This window comes from Ammospiza nelsoni, chromosome 10 (assembly GCF_027579445.1).
Source record: "Ammospiza nelsoni isolate bAmmNel1 chromosome 10, bAmmNel1.pri, whole genome shotgun sequence".
Taxonomy (NCBI): domain Eukaryota; kingdom Metazoa; phylum Chordata; class Aves; order Passeriformes; family Passerellidae; genus Ammospiza; species Ammospiza nelsoni.
Genome location: NC_080642.1, coordinates 4,113,217 through 4,130,046, shown reverse-complemented (window position 1 = coordinate 4,130,046; position 16,830 = coordinate 4,113,217). Strand labels below are relative to the sequence as shown.

At 40.9% G+C, this 16,830-nt stretch overlaps 1 protein-coding gene across 1 annotated transcript; it reads left to right on the top strand.

Moving 5' to 3' along the window:
- The first annotated feature begins 1,454 nt into the window (after window positions 1–1,454).
- On the top strand, window positions 1,455–12,794 carry LRRC31 (leucine rich repeat containing 31). Its single transcript, XM_059479100.1, has 10 exons — window positions 1,455–2,012; window positions 2,375–2,629; window positions 3,480–3,629; window positions 4,008–4,175; window positions 6,636–6,803; window positions 7,655–7,822; window positions 8,572–8,739; window positions 9,843–10,010; window positions 11,141–11,308; window positions 12,469–12,794. The coding sequence occupies exons 1-10, from the start codon at window positions 2,000–2,002 to the stop codon at window positions 12,786–12,788; spliced, it is 1,746 nt and encodes a 581-aa protein (XP_059335083.1). The 5' UTR covers window positions 1,455–1,999; the 3' UTR covers window positions 12,789–12,794.
- Window positions 12,795–16,830: the final 4,036 nt, after the last annotated feature.

Sequence of the window (16,830 nt, the reverse complement as noted above, 5' to 3'; positions counted from 1 at the left end):
GGCCTGGATGTTGTGATGTTCACGTGTTCACAGCACAGCCTGGGCCCATTGCAAAGCGCTGCTCATGTTTGCAGCCTAGTGCAGCCACCTCACTCTCCTTAGCCTGATTTTTGGGGGGATAATCCTGTTAGCACCTCTTCTCTCATAGCTGATGTAAAAAAAGGTAAGGATTTGCTTTTTGGGAAGAGGAGACCAGTTCACTGTTTCCCTTCTGACCAAATTCTGGGGATGCTGTCAGAGTGCCCTGGGGTATTGTCACTGTCATTCAGCAGCCTCAATGGTGAAAGAACCTCTCAATTGGCAGCACTATCACCTGAAATACTGATGTCAGAGCATGTGAGCTAGCCCAGACTAACCACTGTAATCAGTGCTTAACATGCTTAAAGATTTCCCCAGTTTCACAGGACAGAGATCATCAAATATTCACATTCCTCGTTCTCATTGAACTGCAGGGGGCATTGAGAAGTCTTGGCCCAGGAGAGCCCAGGACATGCTCACAAACACAGGTTGCTTGGTCTCTGCTTCATTCCCAGTCACTCTGCTGTTAAGCACAAGAAAAGAACTGTCAAATTCAGTTCTTCACCAATAGAAATACTGGGATTTTCCATTGTCTGCATAGCTGAGATGCCTGGACACCTGAATTAGCACAAATTCCTCATGTGGATACAGCTCTATAGTGAGATGCTGATTTCAGAAACAGAGACAGGACAGCCACTTCTGGTGTCAGAAAACCCTAAAGTCAACTTGGAGATCCTTTCTGTTTGGGAATAGAAATATGTCCTCCTTTTCTACAGAGAAAGATGGTTGATCACAATGGTTTTGTGCATTTCTAGCTGCTGTAAATGTTTCCCAGCATGGTACCTCTCATGGACAAGAGGATTTTCCTGATGTTCACTTTTTCATCTCATCTTACCCTGTTAACTCCTTGCACCACCCTGTGCCTCATTCCACCCTGCCTGAATCCTTTGTCTAGTTTCATTCTGAGTCAAGCTCTTCCTCAGGCTGGTGTCTGCTCAGCTGCTTGCAAAGGAATTGTTGGTTTTGTTTACCAGCTTTATCATTCCCCACCAAAATCACTCCAGTTTGCATCTGTCTTTAGTGTATACAGACAGTGGATGGTCCCTTGTGTTTAAGGAAGTAGAAATTATATTGCACCAGGTGAGCAGGAAATGATAAGGGAAATGGAGAGTTTGCCACAGGAGGGGAGAAAGGTTTGGCTGGTTTAGCCTGCAAAGGCAAGACCTCATAGAATGAAAAAGATTATCAAGGCTAAAGAGATTCAGCATAAATGGCCATGAGTAGAGTTGAGACAGAAATTGTGATGTTCACCATTGAGGAAATCAGACTTTAGGACAGACAGACAAAAAAAAGGTGTACTGGAGTTTGAAGTGTAAATAAGGTGTGTCTACTGATTGCATTGTAATGTTGTACCATGGTATTTCCCAGAAGATGATTGTGACTTGTGTCTCCTGAAGTGATCCGGAGTGTCAGTCCTCCCTTTTTTGACTGAGCTGTGCCTCCAGCTATTGCTGAGCAGTGTGGACAAAAGGGGTGGGAAAACAAAGAGCTTTTCTCCAGGTACTCCTGTAATCTGATCTCTGCGGTGACTCAGCCTCTCCCAACAACAGCTGTCTCGGGGCATGCAGTGGTTTGTGAGCAGTAGCGAAGATTTTGCTGCCACTTCCTGATTTCTGCCTTGAGAGCCATCGAAGCTGGGACATGATCAGAGCATTTAAATGGATTTCTCAGCCCCAGGACCGGCAGACTTTGGGATAAAGTACAGAGGAATAGAGGCATCAGGAAAGAGCCAACAAACCACTTGTGCAGAGCTGCTGCTGTCAAACGGATGAAGACAGAAACTTGTGAGAGAAAACTGCACGGAAAGTTCCTATTAAGGAAAGGAGTGAGGTTTTGTTTGCGTTCCATGGCTCACTTATTCCACAAACCCTGAAAGCGCTGTAAAAACTGAAAAGTGTGAAAGGGAACCTCAGGTGTACCCATGGAAAAGACAGGTATGTTCTTTTTTAAAAATAATGCCTCTCTACAGCAGGAAATCACAGCCAGGGAAAGCAGGATTGCTCTAGAGCTCAGTAACTGTGCATGTACATCAAGGTACATTGCGTTGTACCATTTTTGTATTTCTAAGGAATACAACTGTGACAACACATTAATGCCAGATTTTAAACATTGGCTCAGCTTTTTGTGATTGTAAGAGCTCTGCTCTTGAACTCTTGTATCGTGGCTATGATACATGGTTGGATGGAGGCAATGGTGGCAAATTCTCAGTGCATCTGCCACTATGAATGAAGCTAAGCAAGAGTAAACATTACTAAATTCTAATTCACACTTATTCTGTCTGCTGATCCCCTGAAAGATGACCAGAACTGCCAGGATAGACATGAAGAGGACAACCCAAAGAGTTCCCCATTTGACTTTGTTATAAAACAGTTCCAAGGAAAGAAGTGTGCTCCTGAAAAAAGGAAAGAGCCGCCTTCAGCCATCAAACAGTTCTTCAAAGGCTTTGACTTTGGGAAATCTGAAGGCAAGGACAGAAGGGAAATTGAAGAAACAGAAATAAGCAATGATGTAGCTGATGATCAGAGTGAAAAGCAAGATCCCTCTGTAGAAGGTAATGCTGGTACAATAATGAAACATTTGTGTATGTGTATATATTTTAATTTCATAGAAAATCAGCTGTTTTCTTGCTAGCCAAAATCCTGTATTTGCTGTATTTTTATCCTCTAGCTAGGATTTACTTCTGATTGGAACATTATCAAGGACGTACCCTCTGATTTGATAGGTGCTAAGCAAGGAGTTAGATCCACATTGATGAGGAAGGGTAAAGCTTTTGGGTGACTTCTCTCTTGGTCTGCAATGTGAGAGTCAGTGCTGAGGTCAGCTCTGAGCAGTAGCTTGGCCTGTTGTATTTAAGATGGGTCTCTGTCCTGCTAAAGCAGTCTGAAGACAGCAGGAGCAGATGTTTCCTATCACTTAGCACGGGGCAGGGAAAGGGAATGGGAATCCCTCATTGATGTTATTTTGCACACACAAGGATTCTCTTTACATCCACTCCAGAGAAAATGGAACTATTTTTCAAAAGGAGGTGGAAGGTGAAGCTTAGAACCCCATCATTTGTCCTAATGAGTCTGGGTCAGTTTGGGGAATGATAAGAGGGCAGCTACTGAGAGTGGATTGCTATTTTCTGTATTTTTTTTTTTTTTTTTTTGCTTTGCAAAGCTCAGAAAAGCAGGAACTACCTTACACAGATGTTGTATGAAAATGTGGGAGGACTTTTGTATTAATTTGATCTATAGTGATCCTATCAGTCAGGTTGTTGGTCCACATAGATGAAAAATAGAGCCTGCTTCATTGTCAGATTTAATTCATTCCCTAAAGTCTTCACCTGGCAGCCTCAGGCAGGTTTTACACCTTGTGTTTATTAGCAGAGGTAACCAGGGCCCTATTTCTTTGTTGCTCAGATGGACTTTCACATCTCACTTCTGAAGCAGAGTCACCATCTGGTGAGCAGAGATTTAACCAGTTCATGGAGAAACTGGGAAAGAAACCCAGCAGCAAGAATCTGGATCTAAATAATTGTGCACTGAGTGCAGAAGATATAACAGAGTTGGGTAAATGCACATTTTGTTCAACTAATCACTTCATGTATTTCTTTAATTTTTATTTGCCTGTTCTATTATTGCCTCTCCTCTTTTCCCTTCCCTTTCTTTTATACAGGCCATTTTAACATTTCATCTAATGGTCTCAGGTCCCTGAGAAATATTAATTAATAAATTATGTCAATTATGTAATATATATAAATATAGAAATCACCCAGGTCTGTGAAGCAGATTATTGTCCTTACACTCGAGCTACAGATAAGAAAAGTGAGGTACAAATTGTCATTGGCTTTATAATTATGTATTGGTAGTAGAAAACATCTCAACACTAAGACATAGTGTGTGCAGAAGCATGAAAACAGAAAAGTTTTTTCTTTTCTTTCCTTACAGCTTCTTTACTGCCGTTTCTCCCAGAGCTGGAAGAGCTCAGCCTGTCCTGGAATGGTTGTGTTGGAGGCACTTTGAAAGCTCTCACTGTCCATCTTCACCACGCGAGCCTGTTAAAAGTCCTCCGACTCAACAACTGCCGGCTGACAGCTGAGGATGTCATCTCCTTAGGTACAGGATTGCATTTCCATTTACTTCCAGACAGCTTGGGGCTGATGTAATCCATCTCATCTCTTCCTACATCCTACTCCTGCTGCTGCCACACTGGGCAAAGTAAACTCCTGCTGTGAAACAGTAGAAACTTGGGCTTATGGGTGACCTTACACCTTTAGGTAGCTCTGCAGAGTTCATTCCTCAGGGTGTGAAGCTTTCATACTCAGAAGGGAAGAGAATCCAGTCCTATTTGCAGGAAAGAATATTTTTAATTTGGATTGCTTTTTTTTTGCCTAGAAGCAGAGTCAATCACAATAGGGTCAGTTTAGGTCTTGGAGCTGCAGGACAGGTGAGTGCTCATCATGAAAACCCCAATGGTCTTTTGGGACAAGACTTAAAACCAGAAGTGCTGCCTCAGAGCTTTATGATTTGGTGTTTTTTCAACTCTGGGAGAAATTTATTTCTCTGCTTACTTCTGTGATTGGAGTGCCTGCACTCTGCTTTCTGCAAAGTGAGAGATGGAAAGATTTTTCAGGTGGTGTTGCACACTCAGGTTCTGGCATGGAGTCACCTCTGGGCCTGGAGTTTACTCTGGAGTGGATCTGTGGTTTGTATTTAAAAGAAGGGCAGACACAATCAATTATAAATTATAAAAGTTATTGCTTATTTTGAAAGTTCTAAAATGGACCTGAGTTATAAAGCTGGGCTTTGTTTATGTCATTCATATCCAAGCCTTTTCCAGGAAAGGTTCAGAAATAAAATGACATATATGGTGGTTGATCAAAAATGAGTCGTGCAATCTCTTGGGGAGGAAATAAGCATCTCTACAAAAGCTAGTGAAAATAACTGCTCTGTTTCTGATGAGTGTGAAATCTGTATTTAATTTTCTATTATTTTTTCAAATTAATTTCATTATTTTCCAAACCCTTCTCATAGATTTGGTTTTTGTTCGTTGGTGTTCTTTTTCTCCTTCTGAATTTTATTGGTTATTTTTGCAATTGATTCTTTCTGCCAGGTTCTTCAATGCTGTTTCCTTCCCAGTTCAGTTTAGCTTCTGCTGGGACAGACAGAAAATTGATCACAGAACTTGAATTTCCAGACAAAATGTGATGCCTTTGACACGTGGGATAGCAACAGTCAGTTTGCATTGATTTTGCCTGTAATTTTGAAAACAACTTGTGTATTTAGGCCAGTCCTGGCTGTGTGACCTTGTCCACATCTCTCTGCAGAAATGTGGCCTCTTGTGGACTCAGCACATCCTGCTTAGAAATCAATGTCTGAAATATAACCATAATATCAACCTATTCTATGTAGTTGCTCAGAGCTTGACTGTGAAAGGTGATAGGAAACAATTCCTGGAGTTATATTCCTTTATTTATCTTCTGGGAGGAGAATGTGCTTGGAAATCTATAGTCCTCATGTCAAACAGAAACAGGCTATGCTGCACTTCTCAACTGTAGAGCATTGCTCAGTATTCAACACTGAGGCAATAATTTAAAATAAATGCAAAAATAAGAATTAAAATGTGGCCTCTCCTCTCAAATCAAGATATTCACTTATGGAAGTAATTATTTTTCTATTATAAATCTTTTGTGAAAAATTAATTTTGAAAACCACACAGACATGAAAGGATGTTACTATTAAAATACAATTCTCAATTATTAGACTTTAGATTAAAAAAATGTGTATGACACTTTGAAATTGCATTTGCATATGGTCTGATTAATTGATCTTTCTTGGGAATGAGTTTATGCAAATATGCTCTGCCTCTCTCCTCTACAAAGGAAGTTAGGAAGCTGGATTTTACAGTGGGATGTCAGTATTTCAAATAAGCACTAACACAGTTCACATTGACAGGTGTGTCAAGCCTTGAAAATGCTGATTTTTCTGAATGTAGTAAAAGTCAGTTCCGTCTGCCTTGAAATCATGGGAAAGTTAGTTTGAGTCAAAACAGTGCTCATCTTGGTTTCTTATGAATTGATTCAGAAATTCCTGTCAGAAATGAAACTTTCATGTTTCAGAAATAATTGTGAGAGGAATTCTTTCATTCCCTCCAAAATGACCTGTGGATGCAGTACAGAGGATGTTGGAAATTTGCCAAATAAAACAGAGCAGAACTCTACAGGACAGTAAATTCAGACTTGTCACTTGTATTGATTTCCCTCTAGACTGGACTTTCTGGTCCCAGCACAGGCCTAACAGCCTGATGAGGGTTTGGGAACTTGAATAAATTTCAGTTTTGTGTGCACTGTGACAATGACTTGTGATCTATGTTGCTCCTTAGACAATGTGAGATTTTACACAACATTGCTGCATAAGTAATAATTCATTTATTTAACAATTTTCCTGGCAAGACATTCATCATAAAGTAATTTGAGTATTAAGTAGCTAACCTTCCTCTTTAATATATTCCAAACCTGTATTTTGTTTGCACTGAAATTTATACATGGAATGACTCATTCTAGACTTCTCTTGCAGGAGAGGCATTTGAAATTGTTTCTCAGCTTGAAGAACTGGATTTATCATGGAACAGTAACATTGGTGGTAAACTATCACTGCTGACAAAAAAGCTTCAGGAAGGATGCAAATTAAAATGTCTGAAAATGACAGACTGTAACCTGACAGCAAAGGATGGAGAATCCCTTGGTATGTGTGTCCATGGAGCTGGGCTGAGGCTGGCTTCACAAAAATGAACTTATTTGACTTAGATAATGGCTGTATTGAGCTCAATGTCAATGAAAAATTTAATTTATTTCAAGCTCTGCATTGTAACAGTATTTATGATGTGGAGATTTAGTGCACTTGCTTTCAAAGAAGAAAGCTGTTCTCTCTAATCATATGAGAGAGGGTTGAGAAGACCTAAACCACAGTCTGGCTGCCTCAGTAGTACAGGGTTTCTGGATGTTTTGAGAGAATTTCCAACACTAATTGCTCAAAATTAATCAGCTGAATATGTAATTAGCCATGGGATTGGAAAGAAGGTCTGAGGATTGGGAATTTAGGCTGAGTTGGCAACCACTGACCATCCTTCCCTTCTGTCCTCTCACCATAGCAGCTTAATCCTGTGTGGTCTTTTTATCTCATTGTATGTTTTAAAAGGTGTTTGCTCAGTAAAGAGAAGCCCCATGGCTCTCATCTCCACTGCAGGAGGAGCCCCATATGTAACAGACATTCCTATGTATTTTCATTAGAAAATTTTATTTCTGTTTGTATTTCTGCTTTTTATTCCTCTGTATTTTTCTAACAGTCCCTGTACTTTTTCCACTTTTATTTTTATAATTGTTTTTCGCAGATTTTTATGATTCCTACCCAGTCTTTATTTACTGCCTTGTTTAGGTAGAACAGGAACTTAGCAAGTCTAAACCACACTGACAGGCAAACCCTGACCACGTCTTCCTGTTTATCATGGTGCTGTATTTTTCTAGGGTTCATCTTGTATGTATTCTAGACAATTACCAATTCTGATTTTCTTTTCTTTTCTTTTTTTTTTTCCCCAGCTGAACTTCTAAATGTGATCCCAGACCTCGAAGTATTAGATGTCTCTATCAACAAAAACATTGGCTGCAGCATGAAGGTTATTGCTCAGGATCTGAAAAATGTTCCAGGCTTGAAAGAGTTAAACTTGCACATGTGTGGATTAAAGCAAGACAGCCTCCAGGGCTTAGGTTAGACTTTATGTTCAGAAAACTTTCATTCTGAATATATTGTACATCTGAAAACCATTTAAGAAAGGCAATGAGGTGGGATTTTGCTGATGGTTTGGCAGTATTAATGGGCAGTCATGATTTGCTGTTTGAGGATTGGTAAAAGACTCCAGGGCCTTTCAGCAGGAGCTGAATTTATCTCCCCTGAGCTCAAGTTTGTGAAAGTCATTGGGGAGAGTCAACCTCCACACCATTTATCTGAGACACATCTCAGAGCTGTGGCTCCCTGGATGTGCTTCCTCTTTCCCCAGACAGGACACAGACAAGGACACACACAGGCCAGCTAACTTCTAACAAGCTAATCCTGCTTTCCAAAGGAAATCCAAATTCACCATTACCACTTAAAGTGTGCAGTGAAGCTACATGAAATGGTCTTGCTATCTGTGTCTCTCCCTAGTGGATGTGGCAAAACACCTGGCATTAATGAGCACATCCAGCAGTAATTTCTGCAAAAGGCTGAGGATTGACTGGATGTGGGGGATGAGCTGGCCTCACCTTCACCTGCTCTGCCAGAGAAGAATGGAGCTGCATGGACAGGGAGGCTTTGCTGCATTACTGAGTGTCTGCTGTGATTATGCACTGCAGCTTAGCCCAGGAGCTTTGCCTGCAATACCTTGTGCAAAGTTTGACGTTGAAGTAAATAAATGGCAAAGCCCTGACCTGGGCTGTTGTGGCAGCCAGTGACCAGCCTGTTCCCTTTTGCATTTCAGACACTGCTTTACAGCACCTTGCAGAGCTAAGGAAATTAGACATCTCGTGTAACAGAGAGATTGGTGGTGGCTTTAAAGCCTCAACAGCTCATTTGGCCAGCTTGAAAAATCTGGAAGTCCTTGATCTTCACCAGTGCTGTATCACAGAAGAGGACGTGACTGTTTTGTGTAAGGACATGTTGAGGAAATTTATTAAGAATCTTGGTTTTTTCTTCTGAAAATATCTCAAAGACATAAAAGATTCTGCCTGGCAGAAGAGCTGAACTCAGTACTTTTTTTCATCAGGCAGCTCTGAAAATGCAGTGTGGGAGAGGGCTTTCTTGATAAATATGGAATGGGTTTTTGCTGAACAAAAGGAAATCTCAGTGTCTGATCCCATGTGGAACTAAGGAGCTGAATCTGCCATGATTCAGACCCACAATGCGGGTCTGCCACCAAATGTGGGAACTGCCACCAAACACTGTTATTTTTTGATAATCAGTAATTTAAGAACATCCAGGGGCAGATCCCCCAGGGATATAAGTTGGATGGATCCATGGGGGGTTTGTGCATGGAAATAAAACAGCCTAAATTCCCCTTGGTGAGCTGCACACCAAGAAGAGGGTGATTTTAGGAGATCTTGCAGTGCTGCTGCTGCTGCTGTGTGCTTTCTCCAGGTTGAATTGATGCAACTATAAACACTACTATGAAGAAAAAGTCATTTCCCAATCAATTTGTGAGACAGTTTATTTCTCTCTCTCTATTATCATAACTTTGTTTCTACTCTTAACAACAAAAAATCCCATGACTCAAAGCCTATATTGCCCACATCCTATTTTCCATGACAAAGAAGATAACTTGAAGATTTGATGATGATGATGAAGCTTTAAGAAATAATCAGTATTAGTAATATCAATCACAATTTATTTTTAATGTATTTTATAATAAAGAATAATAACATTAAGACAAAGAAGTTTCAGTTAGCAATGAAGATATTTGGAAATTCCCTACTTCACCCAGAAAATTTCCAGGAAACCATGTTCTGACAAACTTCCACATAGTATGGAATACTTAACTTCTGAAACAGTGTTACTGAAAATGACAAGGCTATTTATGGTCTAAAACATTACTCACCAAGAACTTGGGTGTAAAAACTTGGCTGGCTTTGACTTTTGGATTGATTTATAAAGAAAAGAAATTATGTCAGGCTACACAACAATTATGTCAAGCTATGCAACTACACATTTGTTATGGATCAGTGACATTCTAATAAATATTTCATGTTTTTGTAGCCCAGGTGATACCTTTACTCTCCAATCTTCAAGAGCTGAATTTATCCTCGAATAAAAATGTAGGACTCTCATCAGATCCTCTTCTGGGCAGGCTCAGGTTTTTACCAAAGCTGAGATCTGTGACCATCAGCAATTGTGGCTTAGGTGAAGAGTCCCTTTCATCACTAGGTAGGAATGTTTCTTTAAAGTGTGCCCATTCTCTGTGTATCCCTGTAGGACAAAGCATTCCCTCTCCTTTGGCTGAACTCCAAGGATCATGGTTACCTTATACCTCGGGTCCTGAGTGAAAAGCCTGTGATGAAACCACTGCTTTGTGGGACCAGGTTGCAAGGGAAGAGAATTGTATGACTTCCTCTACTGTACCTGAGGGGATGGAGTTCTTTTAGTGCTTTGTCTGATAGAGAGCTTTTATATACCCATTAATTTTGGGGGAAAAAAGAAAAACATTATTTTAATTAAGCTGAAATCATAGTCTGGATGTAACACTTCAGTCAGTGGGGTAAAGCTTTGACTGAGGGTATTTAACCTCAACTGCAGGTGAAAATTTCAGTAGAAACTTTCTGGGGCAGAGTTCAGCATGGGGCACTGGAGGAAATGACTGCAGGGGGAAAAGATATTGCACAGCTGTGAAGAAAAGTCCAATCTAACACAGGATATGTAAATTCAGCCTCTTTTACCTACTTATTGCAAATCTCTGGATTAGTGGCCTTTGATAGGTGTTCCATATGGCACATGAAATCTTAGTACAGAGGGATCTCTCAGTTACTGTGTATTGTGCACTTGTATTTCATACTATGTACTCGTGCCATTAAACCTGGAGTAAGACTTGACTGCCTCCAGCAGAAGCAGTAGCAAGCTAAGCTGGTCAGAGGTCCTTGCAGAAAGAGTATTATGTTTATATCACTACAGTTATGTAAGAGTGACACCATGGAAATCAGAGCTGTCAAAAGACACAAAGCATCTCACCTTAAATAGTGAGTTCACAGCAAAAAAAATCGTCTTTAAATTGATATAAAATGGTTTAAAAGCAAGCTGTTAAATTAAATTAATTCAATGCAACAAGGCCAAGGCAATAATGCAAATAGAAAGACAAAACCTCTCTCCATAGAGTCCTGATAGATTCTATAGGCAGAGCCTTCTTATTTTCTTTTGTCTGACTTTTTTGGAATAAAACAATTCATTTTAAGCACAATCTGGCTGTTAGGATCTTACTTACGGGTGAATTGCAGGTGAGGTGTCTGTTGAGGCCATGTTGTTTTCTCTTAGTAAGCAGAAGTTGCTGGTCTTAATCTTTTCAGCTGAGGCTGCCCTTCACCTTCCTGAACTGCAGATATTAGATCTTTCTTGGAATAAGTGCGTTGGTGGCAACCTAAAGCTGCTTTTGGGAGCACTAAAGCTTGCAATGGAGATTCAAGTGTTAAGACTGAGCAGCTGTAACCTGGTGGCTGAAGATTTGGCACTTCTAAGTAAGTATAACATGGTATTTACTAGCACTAAAGGAACTAGGGCGTTTAGACCACAATTCAGAAGGGGCTTGTTCCATGGGCTGAGCACGTTTTTGCATAAATCAAATGAAAACATGGAAAATACAGGAGTATTTCTCCCACAAAGGGCTTTCATTTTTCTGTCTGTCCTGGACATGCCCAGTGGAAAAGCTGAAAAGGCTAAACGGCAAAGAATATTTAAGCACTTTTATCTATTAAAAAAAAAAGGCAGCATAATTTAGAAAATGTAGGGTTTGCATCTGTTTTTTATCTCAAATATTTAAAGCTGCATTTGAGGAGTTTTATTTTGTTCAGATGCTGTTTTATGGCTCAGTACTTTAGAGGAAATATCTGTGCTGACAGCCAGGAATACAGGCACTACCAGCTCCCAGTCATTAGGTAGGTTTCTGGAGTCAGACTACTGGGGGAGAATTAAACCAGAAATGTTTTCACCCACCTCTTAGCAGCTGCTAAGAAATACTGGAAAATGGGAACCTATAAAGGAATAAATTCTATGATCCTTTTAAACACTTGCTAATTTTATACTCATCTTTCTGAGTCTGTGGGCCTGACTCAGGTTTTGTGTCTGACATTGGCAATAGCTGTGTGACATCTGTAAGGCCCTGGAATATAAAATCTGGTGAGGTGAAGCCCAAATACTTTTGACTTCAAAAACCATCACCCTTGATGGGTGTCTCCTTTGCCAATCATATGTTAAGGACCCCTTTAGGGAATATTTGGCCCTCCCACAGTGAGAGGTGGCTGTTGTAGTCAGTCATGCAGCCTCACCTAGTTTTGCTTTCCTCTTTCTAAATCTCCCTGAAAAGCCTGTCTGCCTCTTACAATTGGCACTTGATGTGACCTCCTTCCAACTGACTCCAAGGTTTTCAGGCTGCCACACTCTTTTAACTCAGTACTTTGTTCCTTTTGAACTGCCCGTGCTTTAAATGTTGTAAACTCCTTCAGCTGTTATAAAACTGTCTTTCTGAGATCAGCAGCAAGTGATTTTATGCTGCTGAGGAGTTAAATCTTGCTGTTTGACTGCTGGAATGAGGTATTAAAATATCAGTTCCTCTTCTGAGAAGCTTTTAAAGCAGTTACCAGGATTTATTAATTGTGTTTGTGTCTCTCATCTCTCACAGCATCCCTGAGGCAAGATGGCCACTTGGCCAGATTGCAGAAGCTGGATTTGAGTTATAACAACACCATCTCTGATGAAGGCTGGGCTGTTTTCTGCCAAGGTTTAGGAGCATTCAAGGATCTCTCAGAGTTGGATGTGAGCCTCAGTCCATCGTCCTGCAGGGACTGTGGGCAGTGGTTTGGGGAGCTGTTGGCAGCACTGACACAGCTGCCAGCCTTGGCAGAGCTGGCCATGCAAAGATGGGCCCTTTCAGAGTGCCAGAGGAAGCAAATGGAAGGCTTTAATCAAGACAACAAAAGAAACATTCGTTTTGACTGTTGATGAAGGTTGGAGGTGTGTGGAAGGCCTTTTGGGAGCAGCACATGAACCATTATGTGTCTCAGAAGACTGCAGTTTTTATTAATCTCTTGAAATAGTTTCACAGTTATAGAAAACTGTTATTTGACCTTCTGCAACATAGATAATTCCATTTCATAATGTCCTTTCAGACTCTCTGGGCCATGCTTACACTACTCAATCTTCATGTTGTGAATATTGCCAAGGCCACAGAGCAGTGCTGGGTCAGAGGGACCTGCTGCAGGTTTGGCCATGGAGGGAAGAGCTGGGGTGTGTGTTGATGCAGGTGGGTGGGCAGTGTCAATGTGGCCTCAGAAAATACCTCTAATGTGAAAATACTTGAAACATCCATGTTTTATTTGTTAGTTTCTTCTCCCCTCAAACTTTTGCCTCTTTGTGAATTAACTAAATTGTAAGTGGGAGATTTGCTATCCATCCCAACAACTCAACATTATAGATTAGCCCAGGAAGGAGAATACAGGAGGAGCTGGTTTGCCTCTGCTCTGGCCCTTGATGCCATTTCACAGTGTAGATGAGTCCTGTGTAGAGAATCAGCATAAAATCAAGGTAAGAAACCCTTATTTGGTGTCTGTGCAAGTCTCAGGGGCAAGGAAAAACCTATGGTACATTAAATCAGACATATGTCCTGCTACTTTAACAAGAATTTTGGATACAGGGCAATCAATAAGTGCCAAATTCTGGCACAATCACTTGTGTCATGGAGCATGTTAACCCACACGTGAGCTCCAGGACTGCAGTGGGATTATTCATCGGTAAGGTATTTTAGGAAGTAAAGATATTAGATCTGCCCACTGAGTGAGGAGTCTTAGAGAAATCCTGAGGCAGCTTGAGGGATAAAGTACTGCTCAATTAGCTCTGAGCATCTCTACATGCTGCAGCAATCTCCTGGAGGAGAGGCACAACAGGATCATTCAGTGGCACCTTCCTAACTTGCTAAGGGCCCTCTCAGCAAGTTCCTCCCTGCAGATGCTGATCAATATTCAGCTTTCAGTCCATGCAACCCTTCCAAGATCAGCTTTTCCCTGTTCAGGGCTATAACCAGCAGCTGAATGCTGATACCCATTGATCATTTAATCCATAATTTCATGTCAGAGTCACCTTGGACTTCCTGGTTCCACTTTCAGTTCCACTTGAAAAGTGCACTTGGCTCCCCCAGCTTTGAGAAATGTGAGTTGAACTGGAGTCTCTTGGTCAGGGGCAGCAGGGAATTGCTGTGTGGGATCCTAAACCTCTGAAATAAAGCAAAGAGCCCCTGCTTCATTTAGGGCTAAGAAGAGAGATTTTCAAGCAGTGAGTTAAACAAGGACAGTTGTTCTAATGAGGAAAAACCATCATGTCTGTTTAATAGCATCTCACCAACCTGTTCTAATCCACCTTTGACCCAACTGGGAAATTGATCTTTTATCTGTTCTGTGAGAATTTCTCTGAATTAATCCTTTCCCTCTTGAACCTCTCTCTCCAGTTTACCTTTAATGTCCATTTTCCGTTGAAATCTTCCTAACTGAACTCAAGTTCAGTGTTGGGGTTTCTTGTTCTTTCATAGTTGGATTCCTCATCCTCAGCTCCAGAGCCCAGGACAGACCCACTGCTGGCAAATTCTCCCCTGCCCCCGATCCCCCTGCTCAGTCTTTGCCCTCTTATTTTTCTGTCATGCCAGTTGTGCCACTAAAAAGCTTTTGTTCCTTTTATCATCACTACTAAAAATCTTGTTAATCTGCCAATCTGCCCAGAAATCTCTCTTCCAGTGATTCCCTCCTTGGCAGTTTCTGATTCATCCTTCTCTCTGTTCCTCTTTGCCTTCACTTAGAGTGAAAAAATTTCATTAGACATTTCCAAACAATCGAAACAGCCTCGGTTACCCAGTGAAATGGAAAATCAGAACAGAGCCGTCCCACTTTGCTGCAGTCCCAGGTCTCTCCTGCCAGTGAGCATATTAATGAGATTTCAGTATCAATCAAGAGCCAAACAGAAATGAGTCCCATGCCCTGGATGCAGATTCAGAGAGCACTACCTGCAGATGGAACTCTGGTTCTGATCAACTCCCTCAGGATGCACCACCTTCCCTGAGGCAAGGGGAGGGAGAGCAGCACTGTGGTTCTGACCTGTCAGCTGAATTGAACAAAGGATTCTGCTCCCACCCACTCTTCATTTTGAACCTGCACAGTCTAGCTCGATGCTCTGTGTGCACTGCAGATGAAACTCAGGGGCTTAAAGTGTAGCTGAGAAGTACAGAATAAAAACTAGACAAGGACATCTTGTGTCTAGGACAAACAGCTGTCTGCCTGTCAAGTGCTGTAGAAAGACATGATTGCACAGAAATTTGGCATGCAAGAATTGTAGCAATATTATGTTTGTCATGGTTCTTTTTAATAACGGAGTTATGATGTGTCAGGACCAGAATCATGGCAGAAATTGCATCCTGCAGACCCACTGCTTTCAAATAAGCCTCCCATACACAGACACATCCCAAATGTCCCCAAGCCATGCCAGACATGAGCAGTACCACTAAGGCAGTGACAGCTTGCAGTCATTCAAAGTGCTGTAACTGCAGATTGTCAAAACATCAGTGAACGGTTTTGCCAAAGTGTGGAGATACTTTCAAACAGCTTTATACAGCTCTGTAAGACAGGATGGTAATCCAGGTCCTGGTGGGGCCTGTCTGGAATCCTGCTCCATATTTCCAAACATATTTCCAAGGTACTGATCCTTTCTGGAGATAAAGTGCATAAGTAAGGTTTATAAACTGTGATGTTGTTGGGATCATTACTAAACACAGAGACAACAGGAGTTTTAAATGCTGAGCTTTGATATTATTCCTGTTCTGAGAGTTCTGGCCTGATGCTGCAGCTGGTACCTAAAGAGATTAAGAATGCCTTCAGTCCTGCATTTGGGAGCAGCTGAAGTCCATGGAATTTCCATGCAGCAGCTGAACAAGATCTTGCCCCTTCTATTGTTCCTGCCTGCAATTTGCTTATGTCTTCTGGCAGAAATTTAATTCCTTTATCTTGTCCCAGCTATAATCTTTCCTGGAGTATAAATGACTCCAGGAGAAAGATCTCCTTTGGAAAGATACTAAATTTATTTTCAGAAAGGTTAAGGCATTTAAAATTTTCAGTTCCTTCACCTCCACAGGTATCTAGACACAGTCATTAAAATGATATATTATGTCAATTAAATAGTAATCTTTGGAATTTTGTTTTTAGGGAAGAAATCTCCTAAGAAAATTCTGTGGAGCTGCATTACTGTTGATAGATGAACACAGAATATTCTGCTCATTAATGTCACATTATACCTCACAGTATGGTGGAAATTTTGGCAAAGACATCTGTGTTGTTTCCTGTGCTGGAAAGATTTCTTATGGGTTTAATTTTATTTCTTAGCAGAAACATTAGTCTGCTTCTTCATTTCCTTTGTATGCACAGTGCAGCAGAGAGCAATTTAAATTAATGAAATCTGAAAGTGAGTCTTTTGCATAAATTGCTACTTCTGTAAATGTAACCTTCAAGAAGAAAACTGCACTAAAAAAAATCCTTGGGAGAAAAGCATTGCATTAAATAAAAAGGAAAGTGTATTCTGAGGCCCAAAATAAGGATATTTATGAATACTCTTACACTTACCATAGCCCAGGGGTGCATAATTGTTCATTATCAAATGAACAACTAATGTTCATGGAGTTAAAGACATGAACAATATCACATCCATTTTTAAATTGCTCACTCTGTGACATATTGATTCTGTGCAAATGCAGCTCTTATTTTCCCAGTGTACACAGAAAAGAAAGATGCAAAAAACTGCAGCAGTCCCTCCAGTCAGGATTCCATCTTTATGATTCAACACAAAGGTCAGTGTTTCCACATTCTTGCTTTTTTCTGCCTGAATTCTGAGATTCCAGCAATAATGAGGAAGCCAGGCTTGGGGTGTACCAGTGCAATGTCCCTTCTCAGTGTGGTGGGGAAAAGCGACACTTGGTTGTAATGGAGAACTTGGATTGTGCAAAAGGGAGGTA